This window comes from Microplitis mediator, chromosome 4 (genome assembly GCF_029852145.1).
Source record: "Microplitis mediator isolate UGA2020A chromosome 4, iyMicMedi2.1, whole genome shotgun sequence".
Lineage (NCBI taxonomy): Eukaryota > Metazoa > Arthropoda > Insecta > Hymenoptera > Braconidae > Microplitis > Microplitis mediator.
This window is the reverse complement of record NC_079972.1, coordinates 16,195,933-16,213,142: the sequence shown is the minus strand read 5'-3', so window position 1 is coordinate 16,213,142 and position 17,210 is coordinate 16,195,933. Positions and strand designations below refer to the sequence as shown.

The following is a 17,210-nucleotide window of genomic DNA, read 5'->3' as shown; positions in this document are numbered from 1 at the left end:
GATTGGTCTATTTGAATTTTCCATGTAAAATCAACATCAGCTTAAGACTTTACTGCCATCTGTCAACTAAATCATGATTCAAAAATAAATTACAAATCACACAGGCTTCTTTCCATCTCGCTTGTTCATTGGATGACTATTGATGCTGTTGATAAATAAATTTAAACACGTGGTTTGGTTAAATTATACATGTTACTGCTAGATATAAAGTGATTTAAAATGAATGAAAATAAGATTATTAGACAAGTTCTCGCGACGATCCAAACAAATACTAAAAAACCAGAAAAATTTTTAAGGTATATTAATAATATTTTATTTTTATTTTACAATATAAGCTTATAAAAATTTTAGGTTATCTTCATAGGCAATAAAAATAATTTATTAATTTTATTATTTTTTATTCTAGTGTACAAAATGATGCTGAGCTAGAAATAAGAAATTCACTTAAAAATTTGTATGACTTTACTAAAGCTGAAACAAATAATGTTAAAAAAAATAACAGTAATCATAATGCTCTGCCCGAGCTTATTATTGAAAATGTTGACGAAGAACATATTTGGCAGCAATTAGAATTACAAAATGAATCAGTTATTCCAGATTTTATAACAAATATATCTCATATAGTTGCAAAAAAAAATTTATTTAAATTACCAATTACACAAGAATCAGAAAATCAACTTGAAGATAACAACAATGATGATGATGAACAAGAAAAAGAAGAAGATCAAGACGAAGATGAAAAAGTTAATGATGAAATGGAATATGAAGACGAAATTGATTCTGATCGTGAAATTGACAGTAAATCAAAAACTAAAAAAATGAAATACAAACACAAAAAATCATCTATTGTAGATGATAAATTTTTTAAATTAAATCAACTTGATGAGTTTCTTACTAAAGAAGATAAAAAAGAATTACAAAATAAACCTGATGATTCAGATGACTCGAGTGAAGAATCTATTGATTTATTTGATAATTATTTAGAAAATGATGATAATGATGACGACGATGATGATGATGATGATGATAATGAAGATGGTAGAATGCTCAAGTATGCAGACTTTTTTGATAGTCCTGAAAGTGCAGATGATGATGATGATGTTGAAAATGTTGCTCAAGATGAATTAGATTCAGATCATGATAACAATGATGATAATATTGGAAATAAAAAAATAAAAAGAGTAAAAGACACTGATGGTAATAATAAACGTGTTAAATTTAATTTAATGAATAACACAGATTCTGATTTCGATAGTGTTGATAATGATAATAATAAATCAGATGTTGAAGAAGAAGAAGAAGAAGAAACAATGGAAACAAAATCATCATTTGAAAATCGTAAAGAACGAGTAGATAAGAAAATAAAAGAATTGGAGACAGCAGCTATTTCAAAGAAACCCTGGCAATTGAGAGGTGAAGTAACGGCAACTAGTCGTCCACCAAATTCATTATTAGAAGAATATCTTGAATTTGATGTAACATCAAGACCAGCTCCAATTATGACAGAAACAACAAATTTAAAACTTGAAGAAATAATAAAACAACGAATTAAAGATAAAGCTTGGGATGATGTTGAAAGAAAAATAAAACCTATTGAAACTCCGATGGAATATAAAAAAAAATTGGTTATGGATCAGGAAAAAAGTAAAAAGAGTTTATCTGAAATTTATCAAGATGCTTATTTGAAGCAAAAACAAACACTCGATCCTGACAATCAAGAGAGAGAAGAAGAAGAATCTAAAGAATTTAAAGAAATTCGTCAGGGTATACAATCCTTAATTAATAAACTTGATGCATTATCTAACTATCATTGTACTCCAAAGCCGGTAATTATTTGCTATTATTATATCGATTGTTTATTTTTAAAAACTAAAATAATTATTATTATTATAAATATTTATAGGCTCAACCAGATATTAAAATTATTAGTAATTTACCTGCGATAAATATGGAAGAAGTTGCTCCTGTGGCAACTGCAGATGCTACTCTTTTGGCTCCTGAAGAAATTCAAGGTAAATTTTTATATCCGTTAATCAAAAAATTTAACTTTTATATAAATTCAATGAATTTTATTTTTACAGTTAAAAAACGTGGAGATCTCATTGGTGAGTCAGAGCGTACTGATACAGATAAAAATCGACAGCGAAGAAAGAAAAAGAAAGTTCAAAGATTAAAACAAAAAGCAATAGAAAACAAAGAAAAGAGTTTAATAGATAATAAAAAACAAGGTAAAATAGTTAAAGATGTGCTTATTAAAAAATTGACAACAGATCGTAATATTAGAACAGTTAGTTCGTCAAATGTCAAAACTTCAAAATCATCCACCGATTTCTTTGCAAAGTTGCAAGAAAAATCTAATGAAAAGTCAATAAATAATAAATTAGATAAGAAAAAAAATAACAATTCATCTGCGATTAAATACAAATTGTAAATAAAAAGTATCATTTTACATAAATAAAATCTAATTACTTATTTTTTTCTCTTTTTAATTATATTCATTATTTCAAGACATACTAATGTCTTATAATTATTTTAAATCATATAACAAATTATACACACATTAGTTTTTAGTTTGAGATATTTTAAATAAAAAATAAGGAAAAGAAAAAATGTAATTACTTATAGTGTACAATGTGTTAAAAAAGAATTTAATGTCATCTTATAATTAAAAATTCTAAAACCAAAACAAAACGTTAGAAATTAGTTTGTAATAAAAACGCTATAACGTTTTTGATTGATTTAAATATTACACATTGTAATTGTTGGGATGATGGTGGTGGTTTAAGGTAAAGAAAAGGAAATAATACTGCAAAATGACTTGAAAAAAATTACAACTCATATTCATAACCCGTACATTAGTGAAAAAATTTTTTTTTTCTTTTCAATTAAATTTAATTTTTGTTTTTACTAATATGATATGCTAGTTTGTCATTTTTATATTATCCGAAAAATTGCTAAACATGTACAAATGCAACAAATCACGCATGACCACTTATACGTTAATTACTTATAGGCGGTAACATTATCTATAATTAGTTTTTTTTTTGTATTTTTTTTTTTTTTTTTGTTTTCTTTTTTTTATCTTTTTGATTCTTAATAATACCTAAAAATTGTGTCATACAGACAAGCAAATTGAATTATATAATTTTGTACATTATTGTTATTTAAACAATTTTTTTCAAAAGTATTTGTCATAGATGATTGCACTGTTATAATTACAAATACCTATTTAAAAATAATGATAATTTTAAGCTAGTCATACTTTGCTATTTTTAAGCTTCAATTAAAATTATTATGATTACATAGAGACCAGGCGCTGAGATTTTTTTTATTTAATTTAAACTTAAAAATTATAAATTATATACTTAAAAAAATATTAATAATTACTATTATTATTATTATTTTCAGTAATGGAATGAAATATTTTTAAAATAAAATCTAATTATATTGATATTTATGTATTCATTATTAAATAATTAAAAGTACCACGCAATAGATAATTGTTTTGTACAATAAAATATATGTATATAAATCATATCATTTAAAAATAAAAAAAAATCTTTAATCACGAATTATACTTTTTTGTTAAACTTAAAATATCAACTTAAAATATTTTTTTTTTTTTGAATATTAATAATAATAATAATAATAATAATAATATCATTGTACATTTGAGTTTTTATTTGCGCGTGTGATATTTATATTTGATTTTTGTTTTTATAATAAAACGGAATGACAATGTGCGTGTCTTGAAGTAATGTGTGTTTTTATCTGTTTAATGTTTTCATCTAATCCGTTGTAATATTATAATTTTAATGAAGAAATAACTTTTTAAAAGCTACTTACAAACCTTTTGGTGTAACAGGTGCGACGGGAGTATTAAGTGCTTCTAGGGATTATCTCCCGGTGAGAAAAATAAAATAAAAATAAAATTTTTCACTTGAATAGGTACTTAAAAATACTCCACAGCACAAAGCCACGAAATTTAAATATCATTATTATTAGATATTGATATAGTTTTTAATTATCGCTACTCAAAATTCGTATTGAACATATTTAATTCTTCAAATCCGGAAGCTCCACCTTGCTCTTGGAGCATTTGTAACATATCAGAGAGCTCCTGTGGTTGATGTGGTCCATGACCTCCTTGAGAACCGTGAGTACTGTGAGAACCATGAGAACCATGAGGACCGTGAGGACCATGAGTAGGCTGAGGTTGACCTGTCACTTGTGGATTAGCTTGTCCACCATCTTGCTGCTGTGCTTGATGCTGTTGGGCTTGCCAAGCCCACATACCTTTTAAAATAATTAACATTTTTTTGTATATTATAATTATTATTATTATCTATTATAAATAAATAATAAATAATTTATTTACTCGGATTGTTAGGCACTGTTGTGATTGAATGATATTGTGAAGCAGGTGTTCTAGCGCCACTACTTAATTGAGTATAAGTAGGTCCACTTGGTGATCTAGATGGACTCAGTTGACTGTATTGGTATCCTTCTGTTACTGGTTGCTGTAATTTATTATTATTTAAAAAAAAATATATAAATATTTATCTGTTTATTTATTTATTTATTTATTTATTTATTTACCTGTCGACCAATATTCCACGGTTGTTGAATTGGCGATGGTGATGTATTTGCTGGTTTTTGCATTCTATTTAATACTGTCGACGATGGATTTTGTTGATTAGGTGAGCCATAAGCTATTGGTGATTGAGTAGCTTCATAACCTTGATATACATGATTTTGATTGCTTGCTGGTCTAGGTTGTGGTGGTCCTGAAGCAACAACAGCTGCTGGATGGGGTTGCTGCATCATATGATGGGTTGGATACATTGGTTCTCTTGAATGTTGTCGCTGTAATGAATAATCCAAACTATGATGACCATACGGAGTTACAGCTTCACTTTCTGCTGTGGTTGCAACTACTGCTGCTGATGCTGCTCCTGCTGCTGTTGCTGCTACTTGTGTATCACTACCAGGATGGAGGGATCTATAATTTAAAAAAAATATATATTTTTTAAATTTTAAATTTTAAATAATTTAATAAACTTTAAATTTTATTTAAATAACTTACTTAGCAGTTGTATTGGTGCAAACGATATATTCAACTTCTTGTGAACATGGATTCAAAAATGCAAATGCAGATGTTCTCAACCATATCCAGTCACGATTTTTAGCACGAAACCGATACACGGCTGATATTACTTGTCCTTTAAGTTTCAAAACTAAAAAAAAAAATATATATAATATATATATATTAAAATTATGAATTAGTAAAATTACCTTGATCAAAACTTTCTCGCATATGTGGTAAATCTTCTTGATGAAAAAATTCATAACATTGATGTCCCAGAAGTTCAGACGGCGCGTATCCTAGTATATGACCAACCCTTTGATCAACAAAAGTAAATTTACCTTCCGCAGAATGACGTGAAATAAATTCTATAAAATTAATTTAAAAAATTAATATTTACATTATTATTTATTTATTTTATTTAAAAAAATGAATAAATACCATTATTACTATTGCCACCAGTCAAATCACTGGTATTTGGTGTACTGGTAACTTGTAATCGTCCAATAGCCACCAGACAGCAATGGGAGGTAACATCTTCTGAAACAACGCCATCGGCACTAGCTTGAACACCTCTGTCACCTAAACCCACACCTGGTACACACGGGGGAACAAAATCACCTACAGTGTAGAATAACATGTTAGTCCACTGTTCCCTGTTGGCTCTACTAAATTTATACTCTATTTTTTTTTGTTTTTTTCTATCAAATCTATCATTTTTTTTTTATTTCTATTTACTACTTACTATGAACGTTAAAATAAATTTAAACGAATACGAAAATCAAAACATTAACATGCCTGTACATTTCTATTTGTTGTAATAATAATAATAATAATAATAATAATAAAAAAAAAATAGGAAATAATAAGAATAAAAGTTTGAAATAAAATGCCGATAGGAACAATGGAATAATATGGTCGAAAGACCCGTACCAAACTCACCAGTGGGGGGCCAATTTTTGATATACCCCGTGCAGTGAACAACAGCGTAACTTTGCCCGTCTCTCGCTGGTGGTCCCAGTGAATTTCTCTGTTTCAAACGATGTAGGCCCTGTGCAGCAGCCATGTCGCCCGAGGTCTGGAGGTTACCAACCTTCATACGACATATAAAGCCTCTTCTTGATCCCATACTCAGTCTCACAGAAGCTGTACAAAAAAATTATTATTATTATTATGTATTAAAAAATATTATAAATAATTTAAAAAAAGTATACAAACATTGATGTCCTTCTTTTTTAACTGTCCCAGTTTTAAGATCGAGTATCCTGCCAGCATGTTGAGGCTCTGAAGCACTCAATTGTTCGCGAACCTTTTCCGTATCATCCGGATGTACTTGGCTATATAAACTTGAACCATACCATTCACTTTGAGAATAATTTAAAACTGGCGCAACAGAGTCTGATACATAAATGATTCTGCCAGTATCACAGCTAACAACGAAAAGAAAACCATCCGCTGCTTCTAATATTAAATGCTTCAATTCTTGGTCCGTAAGAAATGAAGGTTTATAAGTTCCATCAGCACTTGTGTTGCCCGTACCTGTTGATAATAATAATAATAATAACAATCATATATTTATGTATGTATATATGTATTGACGACATATACAAAACTTATATAAGTTAAGTATCAAAGTGCAAGATCAGAATTGGTAAGCGGACAGGATCCTGGGAGGCAGCAAGAGCGCAACCGATATGCGATCTTCACTCCGATATACAACAAATTCCAGGAAAAAGAACTTTAACGACTTCCAAACAAGATCTATGGAAGGTTCTGATCGTGACCTTCGTTACCATCACTTTATAAACATTTTTTTTTTAACTAATCATTACTTTTTACTCGTTAAACTAAATAAATAAATAAAAATGTTTTATATATTTGAGTTATGTATGTATTTAATAAATGCTAATAGAATCAAATGATGACACTAGTATTCACGGTTGTAAAACAAAAGGTAATAAAAAATTAAAGGAAATAAAATAAAATAAAATAATAATAATATTAAAATTTTTTTTTTCGCGATCGTCGATCCCGAACTCTCTCCCTCAAATAATCGTGAAACGTGTGTGTTGGGATATGTATATAAGGTGGTTATCCCTCCTGGAAACCATCAGGTAAAGAGTTATAAAGAGTAAGACAGAGAAAAAAAAAATAAAAAATAAAAAAAAAAAGAGAGAAAGAAAGAGAGAGCTCTTCTCTTAGAGCAATTTGTATTCAGTAGCACTGTTGTCGGGAAAGAGGAGAAGTGGCTATAAACAATGCGACGCTCCACCGATACGCGTAGCAATCTACTCGCTACTGCTGTCTACCTGTACATGCTTACACACGCAACAATCTCTAATATAAATTTATATATTTATATATATCTAAGTATATATGGGTATGTGTATGTGTTGTGTGGTTACGCATGTTCGACTAAAGAAGACGACCGGTCGACCGGTAACTCCACCCATGCCACCACCGGAAGCATATATTGTGTCTTTTGCATTCGATATGCCCACTCTCAGTGCTGCTGATCCTTAACCACGATGATGTCTCTTTTATTTCTAGGTAAATTAGTACCTTGTGGTGTAACTATGCTTTTTTTTAATTTTTATTATAAATTATAACTTATAACTTCACTAAAATACATTTTATTTTTATATATACTTGAGTAAATCGTTTATATTAGTTTGGATTGCTATTTGTCTCCTTCCATAATACATACTGATTTCAGTCATTGAACGGGCTACGTGCCAAATCGCAAAACCAATGGGGATAACTTATCGCTTGTGAAAGATTACTGTCGACTAAATGTCAACTTTAAATATAATTGATATTTCAAGCAGGAAGTTTAATTTTTTTATTCTCAAATATAAATATTTAATTAATCATCGAAAATAAAAAAGAAAAAAAAAATGTACATATTTCAATTGCACTACGGGGAAACAGATTTGTCAGATAAACGAAAAAAAAAATTTGTTTAGTAATGATAATTTTATGTATATTAAACTTAAATTTATTACTAACTTATTAAGTGAAACTGGTTAATTATTTAATTGTATTGATCCAGACTATAAAATTATTAATAAAATTTTTTTATTTTAACAAAAGGTAAAAGATATAAAAAATGATAAAATTATCATCGTCCGAATATCTGAAATATTATAAAAATGAATAAAACATTACCTCTAAGTGCTTTCATATGAGCAACTGCCATCCTTAGTATAGTAAGTTTATCTGGTTTTCGCGCTAAAGTTGAGCATGTTGGAACCATATCCGAAAGCTCGGTAATGTACGCTGTCATCTTATTCCTCCTTCGACGTTCGATTTCACAATGATTTTCTCGGCTATTTCAAAAAATATTTTTATTATTTATAAAATATCTATTATTATACAACCGGTGCACCTCATGAGCACATCCGATTTACTGACATACCAAGAATTTCATTACTTTAATGAAATTACATACATAAAATTTCTTATAATTATATATAACAACTCAAATATCAATCGGAGCGGGCACAAAAAAAAATAATATTTTAAGTTATCAATAAGTTGAAAATGTATATTGATTTTAAAAGATAATATATAGCTAATGGTCGTTGTCGTTATCAAGTGAAGAACATAAGTAGTCAGGAAATCTCTTTGTCACGTTAACGGAAAATTTTCCTCGACCTTTATACCTTACCTATCTCAAGAGTTTTATATAATATATATTATTGGAGGAGCAACCTGTTGGTTCACTCGAAATAAATAGTGAGTACAAATACCTCCGAAAATAATCCATTCAATAATAATAAAATTTACAAGTATGAAATCTGTAGAGAATTTATAGTAGTAATTTAAAATAGAGTTAAAATTTAAACAAATAAATTTTTCGATTTGTATTTAAAATATGCCAAAGCATAAGTATAAACCGCATGATAGCATGATAGTATATATATAAAGAAAGGAGTGAGAGGACTGTTGTGAGGTCAGAGGTCAGCCGCTATACGAAGCTGCTTGCTCGCGTACTTCAAGTCCATCGAGCGTATCTAACTCCTATCCAGTACGTTTGCATCCTTAATCTTTTTTAGATTTTTTTTATTATAAATACGAAATATAATAAATGTATATTTTTTACTCGATATGATTTATGAGATTTAATTATAATCATTTAAATTAATTATATATTTATTATGATGTAAACCGGTATAATTATCATGTTAAGTAAATGAAATTTATTGTGGCGTGAATTTTGACAGTACATTTAAATTAGATGTGTAGAAAAATATACGTTAAAATATGTGTAGTGAGGAAAACTCATTGGATTTTAACTGCTCGGTTAACCGCTGGAATGCGTCAAGAAGTTGCAATTCACAAGAAACTGTTCTGTCCTGCTGTTGCTGTTTATGTTACTGCTTATGCTACAGCACTCTACGTTCTTAATAATCGTACAAACCAAAACATCATTGTAAGTCTACAATTTTACATTTTAAAGAATATAAAATCATATATATATATACATCAAAGTAATAATATAAGAAATAAATAATAATAATAATAATAAAGAGTAAGAGATAGAAAGTATAATTTATAAGAGGGTGGACCAAATTGAATAAGGTGAGTGGAATAAGGAATAAAGGTAGAGTAGAAATGACCGCACGGTGTAGACTACTCGCGGCAAGATAAGATGCTCAGTAATAGCGTTATTAACTTAAAAGTGATGCTTTTCCTTGCTCGTTCCCTTGCTCCCTCACTCCCTCACTCCCTCGCTCGCGACATCATACCACCTTTATGGCTTATGGCATGCCATGGTGCAACTTAAACCATACAATTTTTACACTCAACTCTTACTAATATAAATTACTTTTAAATCTGTCTTTATAACTGTTATATATCTAGTATTTATTATAGACATAATAACATTTTTATTTAATCAATACGTTATTTCATTTTAATTATTTTTTTTTTTGTTTTATTTTTATATTCATATTCAAAGAATTAAAATGTAATTATTATTAAGATCCGCAATATTTTAGATCATTCACGATTAACGACGACGACGACACAACGACCACGCGAATGGACCGTATAGATATGTCGAGAGTGTATCTCATGTTCCCACGGCAAACTCAGAGATCCGCCAGAGGCTTCTCATTCCTCTATATCGGCGCGACTTTGCATTGCTGAGCAAATCATTGTATATATATATTAACACACGTAAATTTTCTTTGGTAGGTACATCAAAGATAGTGCATAAATATATATAAAAGAAAAAAAAGAATATTCGAGAAATAGTATATAATATAAACTAATTATTTCAACTTGTTCTTCAATCGGTTAATTTTTAAAAGTTTTTATATAATAGCTATATAAAAATAAAATATGATATTATAAATGATTATTCTTATTGGTTTGTACTATTATTATCTTTCGTGGTATGTATATCTAATTGATTAGACATTTCAAATGAGTGTATGTAATTAGATAATAAATAATATTTCAAATGTACATATATGCATATGAATATAAAAAGATTATTTTATTTTATATTCACCTTGCAAATCTTTCCTTGTCCTGCAAATTGTCGTCCTCGATTCTTCGGTACTTTCCTCCACTGGGATCATCCTCGTCAGATCTGAAACAAATGATTGATTGTTATTTTTATTATACAAGTATCTTGATAGCTATACACGTACTATTATTCCCACGAGGAAAAAAAAATAAAAAGGACAATAAATAATTTCACTGATTTCTTTTTTTTTTCGTTTTTTTTTTTTATTACATACATTGAATTATTATAAATTATAATCATAATAAGAACAATAATAAGTACATATGTATTGCCTTAAACAAAATATATAGTGAGTAAAATAAAAATTCATTTATCCACTTGGTAGTTTTTTAGGGTGTGTATTTGGTACACACGAATTATAATTATAAAATAGTATTAAATTAAAGTTGTTCTTGGTCGACTAAAGATCCCGTTGATCAGCAAATAGTTGTAGAGAATAACAAGCCTCATCAATTGGATCGACGGTTGTAAATCCATCAGCGATCCTCATTACCGCTGGAACATTTCAACCACGATGAAGAGAAAATAAAAAGAGGTAAAGATACTTGTAAGGAAAGTATCTTACTACTCGTTCATCCTCAATACTGTACACAAATCTGGCAATACGAGAAAAAAGAATAACAAGATTAAGATGAAGAAAAAAAAAAATAACAATAGAATAGAACGAAAAAAATAATAATAATAATAATAATAAAAACAAAAAATAAATAATAAAAAAGAACAAGTCAAAGAGTAGGAAGAGAAGAGAAACACGAGTGATGCACGGTTCTGACCCTGAAGCAAAGGAGCGAGGATATCCTACTATCCCATCTCTTTCCACTGTCGAGTCGAGTCGTTGTATCCTTTTCCTTGAGGTACCCGTGACCCCCCGCCACCCTCTTCTGAGGGTGTAGAGCTGAGAGCACATCCGGGTAAGTCTCTTGTCTATATACTAGAAGTCTTTCTCAAGACTCTTTTCTCATTGTCTTTATTTATTTTTTCTTTCTTCTTTATGAATCTTTGCTCTGTTTAATGTTATACATTTCTGATATATACATTATTCCATTTTATTATTCATCATTTTTTTTTTCTGATGATGTAATGTACATAAAATAATTGATATTAAAAGATCAAGTATTTTTTTTATATATGTATATATAAAATTATTATTCTTTTTCTTTATTGTTATTTAAATTGAGAAAAAAAAAATTTGTTTTTTCTTCTTTTGGAGTAAAACGAACTAGTTCTTCCGGCGATGACATCTGTACATCCTTTTCTCGAAACAACTCTGAAAAATTTATTCTATCTCTTTGTTATATCTTCATGGGTTGTCGTGAAGGGTCACTTTTTCTCTCTTTCTCTATTTTTTGCTTCTTATTTCAATTTCTTGAATCGCGTCTTTGCATCTTATTTACCCGAATATATTAACATTGAATGCTTTATAATCGTCGTCAGTGGTCAAAAGCAACTTTTGACCTTAAATTTATTCTTTTTTTCTTTTAAAGTTATGTTAAGATTATTGTAATTCCAAGTCATTTTATTTTATTTTTCGTATATATTGCTGTGGAAAAGTTAAGAAAATATAAATCTAGCAAAAAAAAAAAAATAATGAATAGAGAAAAAAAATGTTAAATATAATCTTATTTTAAGATCGAAAACATAAATGTTCCAGTGGCATTAATGTTTCTATTCTTTTGTAAATATATTATATTTTTTTTAGTAATCTCATATATTTTATCAAAATTTTTCACTTTTCAACATATAAATGAATCTTGATCTAAAGAAATTTCCTAAAATCTTTCAATGAACGGATGAAAGGTTTTAAAATTCAACATTCGTCGTAAGGATAATTTTATTTTTTTTTATTTTTATTTTATATTTATTTTATAGCTTTATAGTCGATGGATAGAGGTATTGCATATTAAAACGATAGTCTGCTATTGGCAGCGGAGACCCCGTTAACTTTATAAGAGCCCAACACCACGCGAGAAGGGGCGGTCCGTGACTCTAAGACTCTCTATGCCATATGCCTCTTATTCGTTCTCCAGCTACGTCATTGGTCACCAAACAGATAAATATCAGTCAATATATTTATACTTTTTTTTTTTTCTTAAATAAATTATCTACAAACAAAATTAAGATATCAAACTAGCCTGCAGACAATTTCTGACGTCTATGTAATTTGTTTATCATTGGTCATTAGAGTAAATGTAAAGCTTTAATGTTTCACTACATTTTTTGATAAAGAAAACTATCATGTATTTAATAAATTAAAAATTAAGATAATTTATTTTAAATAAATTTAAATTATTTTTTGTTATATTGACTAAAGCCGCGTGTAATATACATTCCTATTTGATTATGAAACTTTATAGGCAACTATCGTGTCGCGTGAGTAGCTTTATAAACAGTACATTATTAACTACTCGAAAACTATCTATTATATTTATATGTATATATTAAATAAACATAAAAATAATTTACAATATTGTAAATAAAAAGAGCAACAAACTTTAAATATAATATATATATTTTTTTTTAATGATAATAATGACAATAATGATAGTTTGTCTTTCAGGTGATCCATGAAATTTATTGATAACCGCAAATCTCCACTACGTGACATGTTGTACAACTAATGGGTTTTACATTTGTCATTAATATAACACATTGATAAATTCACACGTCATGTACACAAGAGAGACATTACGAAAATCTCTGTGTAAACAACCTTTTTATTTTACTGTGTAAAGAGAGATATTCAATATACATATGATGTATATAAAAATACATAAAAGATTATTAATTTCATATATTTCAAAATACAAAACAGCCCCTCAAAGATCATTAATTAATTCTGAGTTAAATTTATTTATTTTTTTTGTTTTTTTTTTCGAAAAAAATAATATGTAAACAAAAGTGTTACTTGATAATGTATAAAAGAACAGTAGTTTATATTTCTTAAACAACCGAGTTAAATATTGTTATGACTGTTATATGTTATAATGAATTTTGTTGAAAAAACTTTTATAAATAGTAGTATCAAATTTACCGACATTTGTTTATAATTCTTCTAAATTTATATAATTTTTTAAAAATAATTTACGATTATTAAACGGGAATAAAATATCAATTCATTAAATCTCAATATAAAAAAAAAAAATCAAAGTATAACTTGGACATTTAGGATAATTATAACAATTTATAAAATATAATTTCAATGCCAACTTGTAGATAAAAAAGCGTTTACAGTTTTTAATACGGATGATACTGGTTTATATATGTCTATGTATAAAAAAAACATTTTGGTTAGAGATAAAATTATCATCATTTAAAGAAATATAAAAGATCAAAGTAATAATAAACTTTTTGTTGATTATAAAAATAAAAAATATTCTTTAAAATTTTGATATATATTTAAAATGATAAAATTTATTAAAAAAAGAATTTAAGATAAATTGAACATTAAAATTTGATTTCATGTGTATTTTGTAATAAAATTAAATCTTTGAGATGGATAATACAGTGGAATGTAAAAAAATTGATGCTGTATATAGTCAATAGCCGTGTGTTGTCATTTAATATATAACAATAACATTACTGTTAAATTCATCAAGAATTTACCTCCGTCTTTTAGACTGCGGCGAGTCATTTTGCGGCTGTTGTACGTGATGCGGTGATAAGTTTTGCCCGTAAGACAGTAGCTGACTTCCGGGAGGAGGCCCACCAGCTCCAAGTGGTAGACCCCCAACCAGTGGGGGTGCTGTTCCCAATTGGTAAGCTATGTGACTTGATGGTTGGGGAACGTAATGTGAAGGACCGGGTCCGAGGCCTACTCCATACTCCGTGCCACCCGTTCCACCACCGTACATGTCACTTGGATACTCTATCTTGATGGCTTATTAAAATTATATTTATATATATATATATATATAAATAAAAATATATAGTTGTATATACTTTTACATATATATATCTTTAGTTGTTAACATCCAATTGCACTGAATTTTTTACACAAAATTACTTATAAAACACTTTTTTTTTATATTCCTGTTGCACTTTATTTATTTTTTTTGTTTTGAATATCTGATACCTGACCAAATTATAAATCAAAGCCAATTGAGAAATCGTTTTTATCTAAGTCCAATTTCGGTTGCTTTTTTATTTGGAAAGTTTTTTAATACGGGGACACTTTCTCATGTTAAAACACAATGTCTAACAGAAAAAATATTATTATTATTATTTATTTACTTATTTATATCCTCATATCGTATGTTATTAGTTTCTGTCGTATGATCGCGTAACACGTTGCACAAAATTTTTATTTTACATGCTGATAATATTTATAACCAATTATTAGTCTTTAATCTCGTAAAAAACATATTTTTTCAGTTTTTTTTTTCTTTTTTTTTTAACTCGCATTACTGTATAAAATAGACATTTACAAAACACTATTAATTCACGGCATTTTGATATCCACAAATATTAATATAAACAATTGCGTAATCTGTTTATAGCTAATTAAAATTTCCAGAGATTAAATAAATATTAAGTTTTCATACAAGATATTTGTACATAAATAACTGTACAGATATAAACTTTTGATTAATATAACTATTTTTTTCATTTTAAAACAGACATAGAAAAATATTATCTATTTAAGTATATTAATTAAATTTAAATATACTGTTGATAAATAATAATAAAACACTAAATATTTATTATTTTCATTACTATAATATGTGTTGTCAGTATATAAATATATTTATTTAAAACAAGTCGCATGTTGCATTGAACCACGTGAGATATAATCATAAGAACACGAGGTAAAATTTTTTTCGAATATCATAAACACGGCGATAATTTAATTTAAAAAAATGAATTTAGAAACAACAACAGATAGTTTCGACTCGTCACCACCCACGTTCTACCAGTGACTGATTCCCCTGATTCCCTGATTCCACTATAGTGGCATAATGTACCGTGTTTCTGTCCTGTCGAGGGGGAACTATTACTTCTCCCACTACAAACTTTATCATTCACTGTGTAATATATGTATTACTTTAATGTTACATACAATCTGCATTTTTAAAATAATTCATAAATTAACACATTTATTATTTTTACTCTTTTCGATCTTTAATTTATTTTAATTATATACATATAAATTTATTTTTACGCAAACTATAACATTTTTTTTTCTTCCAATGAGAATAGCAGCTTTAAATAATAAACGGAAGAGTAAAAAATAATGAGAATTTTTTTTTTTATTTTCACAGTAATGATAATTCATATAAATGTATTATGATGTAAAATTAATAATTATATACCATTAGATGTTGCTTTGTTAATAATTAAACAGTAACAAGTTAAATATCGAGTAAATTATTTACAGTTTATTTTTGTGATATTAACATTGTTTTTTGTTTTGAGGAGAAAAAATTTACCAGGTGTATAAAAATAGTACCTGTATATTCGTTCATAGAGGTTTTTTGTAATTTTAAAAATATAAATTATAAATTAAATAGCATGCAATCTTATCGACATTTATTAAAATAAATAAATTAAACAGGTAGCATAATTATAATTTATAAAATAAAAAATGATGATTTTTAATAAAACTTACCCAATACTGCTAGCAACTCGTTTTTGAGCCATTTTAGTGGGTTCAGACCCTATAAAATTTAAACAATAAGTATATTAAGTATAGACATAATTTAATAATAATTTAAATTGTATTGTTTTTGTGATATTAAAAAAAAATATTAGTGCTCTAATAAATATGAAAATAATTTATTATAATTACATACAACCTACTTAATATCCGAAATTAAAATGATTATATATAAATTATTAAAGTTGAAATAAAAAAAAATAATAAGTAAAAAAAGTGATTGAATTTAAAATGAAAATTTGATTTTGAGTGTTTATATTAATCGTAATAATGACAATTATTACAAGTTTAGTCATGAAAATGATTGTAATATTAATAATGTTAAAATGTTGGTGCACGAGTAGTAGAACTTGGTTTACCTGTCAATGAATGAGCGATCGACATTTCGATTGTAAACATTCAAATAACAATTATCCTCTCCCCACCTTAACAACTTTTTAAACATATAGTTTTATTGTTTATTTATATACTAATAAAGTTTATTTAATAATCACTTGACATATATAAAAATTGGGTGTTTACACTTAATAGTTGCGCCATTTTGAAGTTTTATCCTGGGTTTTATTTTTACTCCAAGCGCTCTACTCGCAGGCTCACATACCCACATTACAACACACTATTACACACACGTATTTGTATTTATATTACACATCTTCCCATACATTTAGATACATTCAGGAGAGTACTCATGTACTTGCATGTATTCTGTCGCTTTTGTCGCTTTTGTCGACCACTCTCAACTAACTCACTCTCATAAACACCATGTATGTGTTTTTTTAACTATAGCTGATACACCTTGACGGCTATTCCGTTTCTACAGACAATATCTATATACACACACCTCTGTAATTTCAATTGTTTGTTTACATTGAACGATTATTCTACAATCAAAATCATAATATATAATAATTAAAATATAAAATAATCAAGTT

General features: G+C 27.5%; 2 protein-coding genes across 7 annotated transcripts; one reads left to right on the top strand and one right to left on the bottom strand.

Annotated features, from left to right (window-relative positions):
* Positions 1-21: 21 nt before the first annotated feature.
* LOC130666698 (U3 small nucleolar ribonucleoprotein protein MPP10) lies at positions 22-2,989 on the top strand. Its single transcript, XM_057467919.1, has 4 exons — positions 22-296; positions 407-1,826; positions 1,904-2,012; positions 2,082-2,989. The coding sequence occupies exons 1-4, from the start codon at positions 220-222 to the stop codon at positions 2,429-2,431; spliced, it is 1,956 nt and encodes a 651-aa protein (XP_057323902.1). The 5' UTR covers positions 22-219; the 3' UTR covers positions 2,432-2,989.
* Positions 2,815-16,891, bottom strand: LOC130666695 (aryl hydrocarbon receptor nuclear translocator homolog). 6 transcript variants are annotated; one of them, XM_057467909.1, is made up of 13 exons: positions 16,638-16,891; positions 16,231-16,279; positions 14,229-14,502; positions 10,608-10,688; positions 8,255-8,415; positions 6,305-6,625; positions 6,020-6,232; positions 5,528-5,707; positions 5,296-5,454; positions 5,087-5,237; positions 4,600-5,002; positions 4,379-4,520; positions 2,815-4,296 (listed from the first exon to the last, which is right to left on the bottom strand). In XM_057467909.1, the coding sequence occupies exons 3-13, from the start codon at positions 14,474-14,476 to the stop codon at positions 4,031-4,033; spliced, it is 2,325 nt and encodes a 774-aa protein (XP_057323892.1). In that variant the 5' UTR covers positions 14,477-14,502; positions 16,231-16,279; positions 16,638-16,891; the 3' UTR covers positions 2,815-4,030. The 6 variants fall into 6 exon arrangements, with proteins under 6 accessions (XP_057323892.1, XP_057323894.1, XP_057323893.1 ...); XM_057467911.1 differs by having other exon boundaries at positions 5,528-5,680; XM_057467910.1 differs by having other exon boundaries at positions 6,029-6,232.
* Between the last annotated feature and the right edge of the window lie 319 nt (positions 16,892-17,210).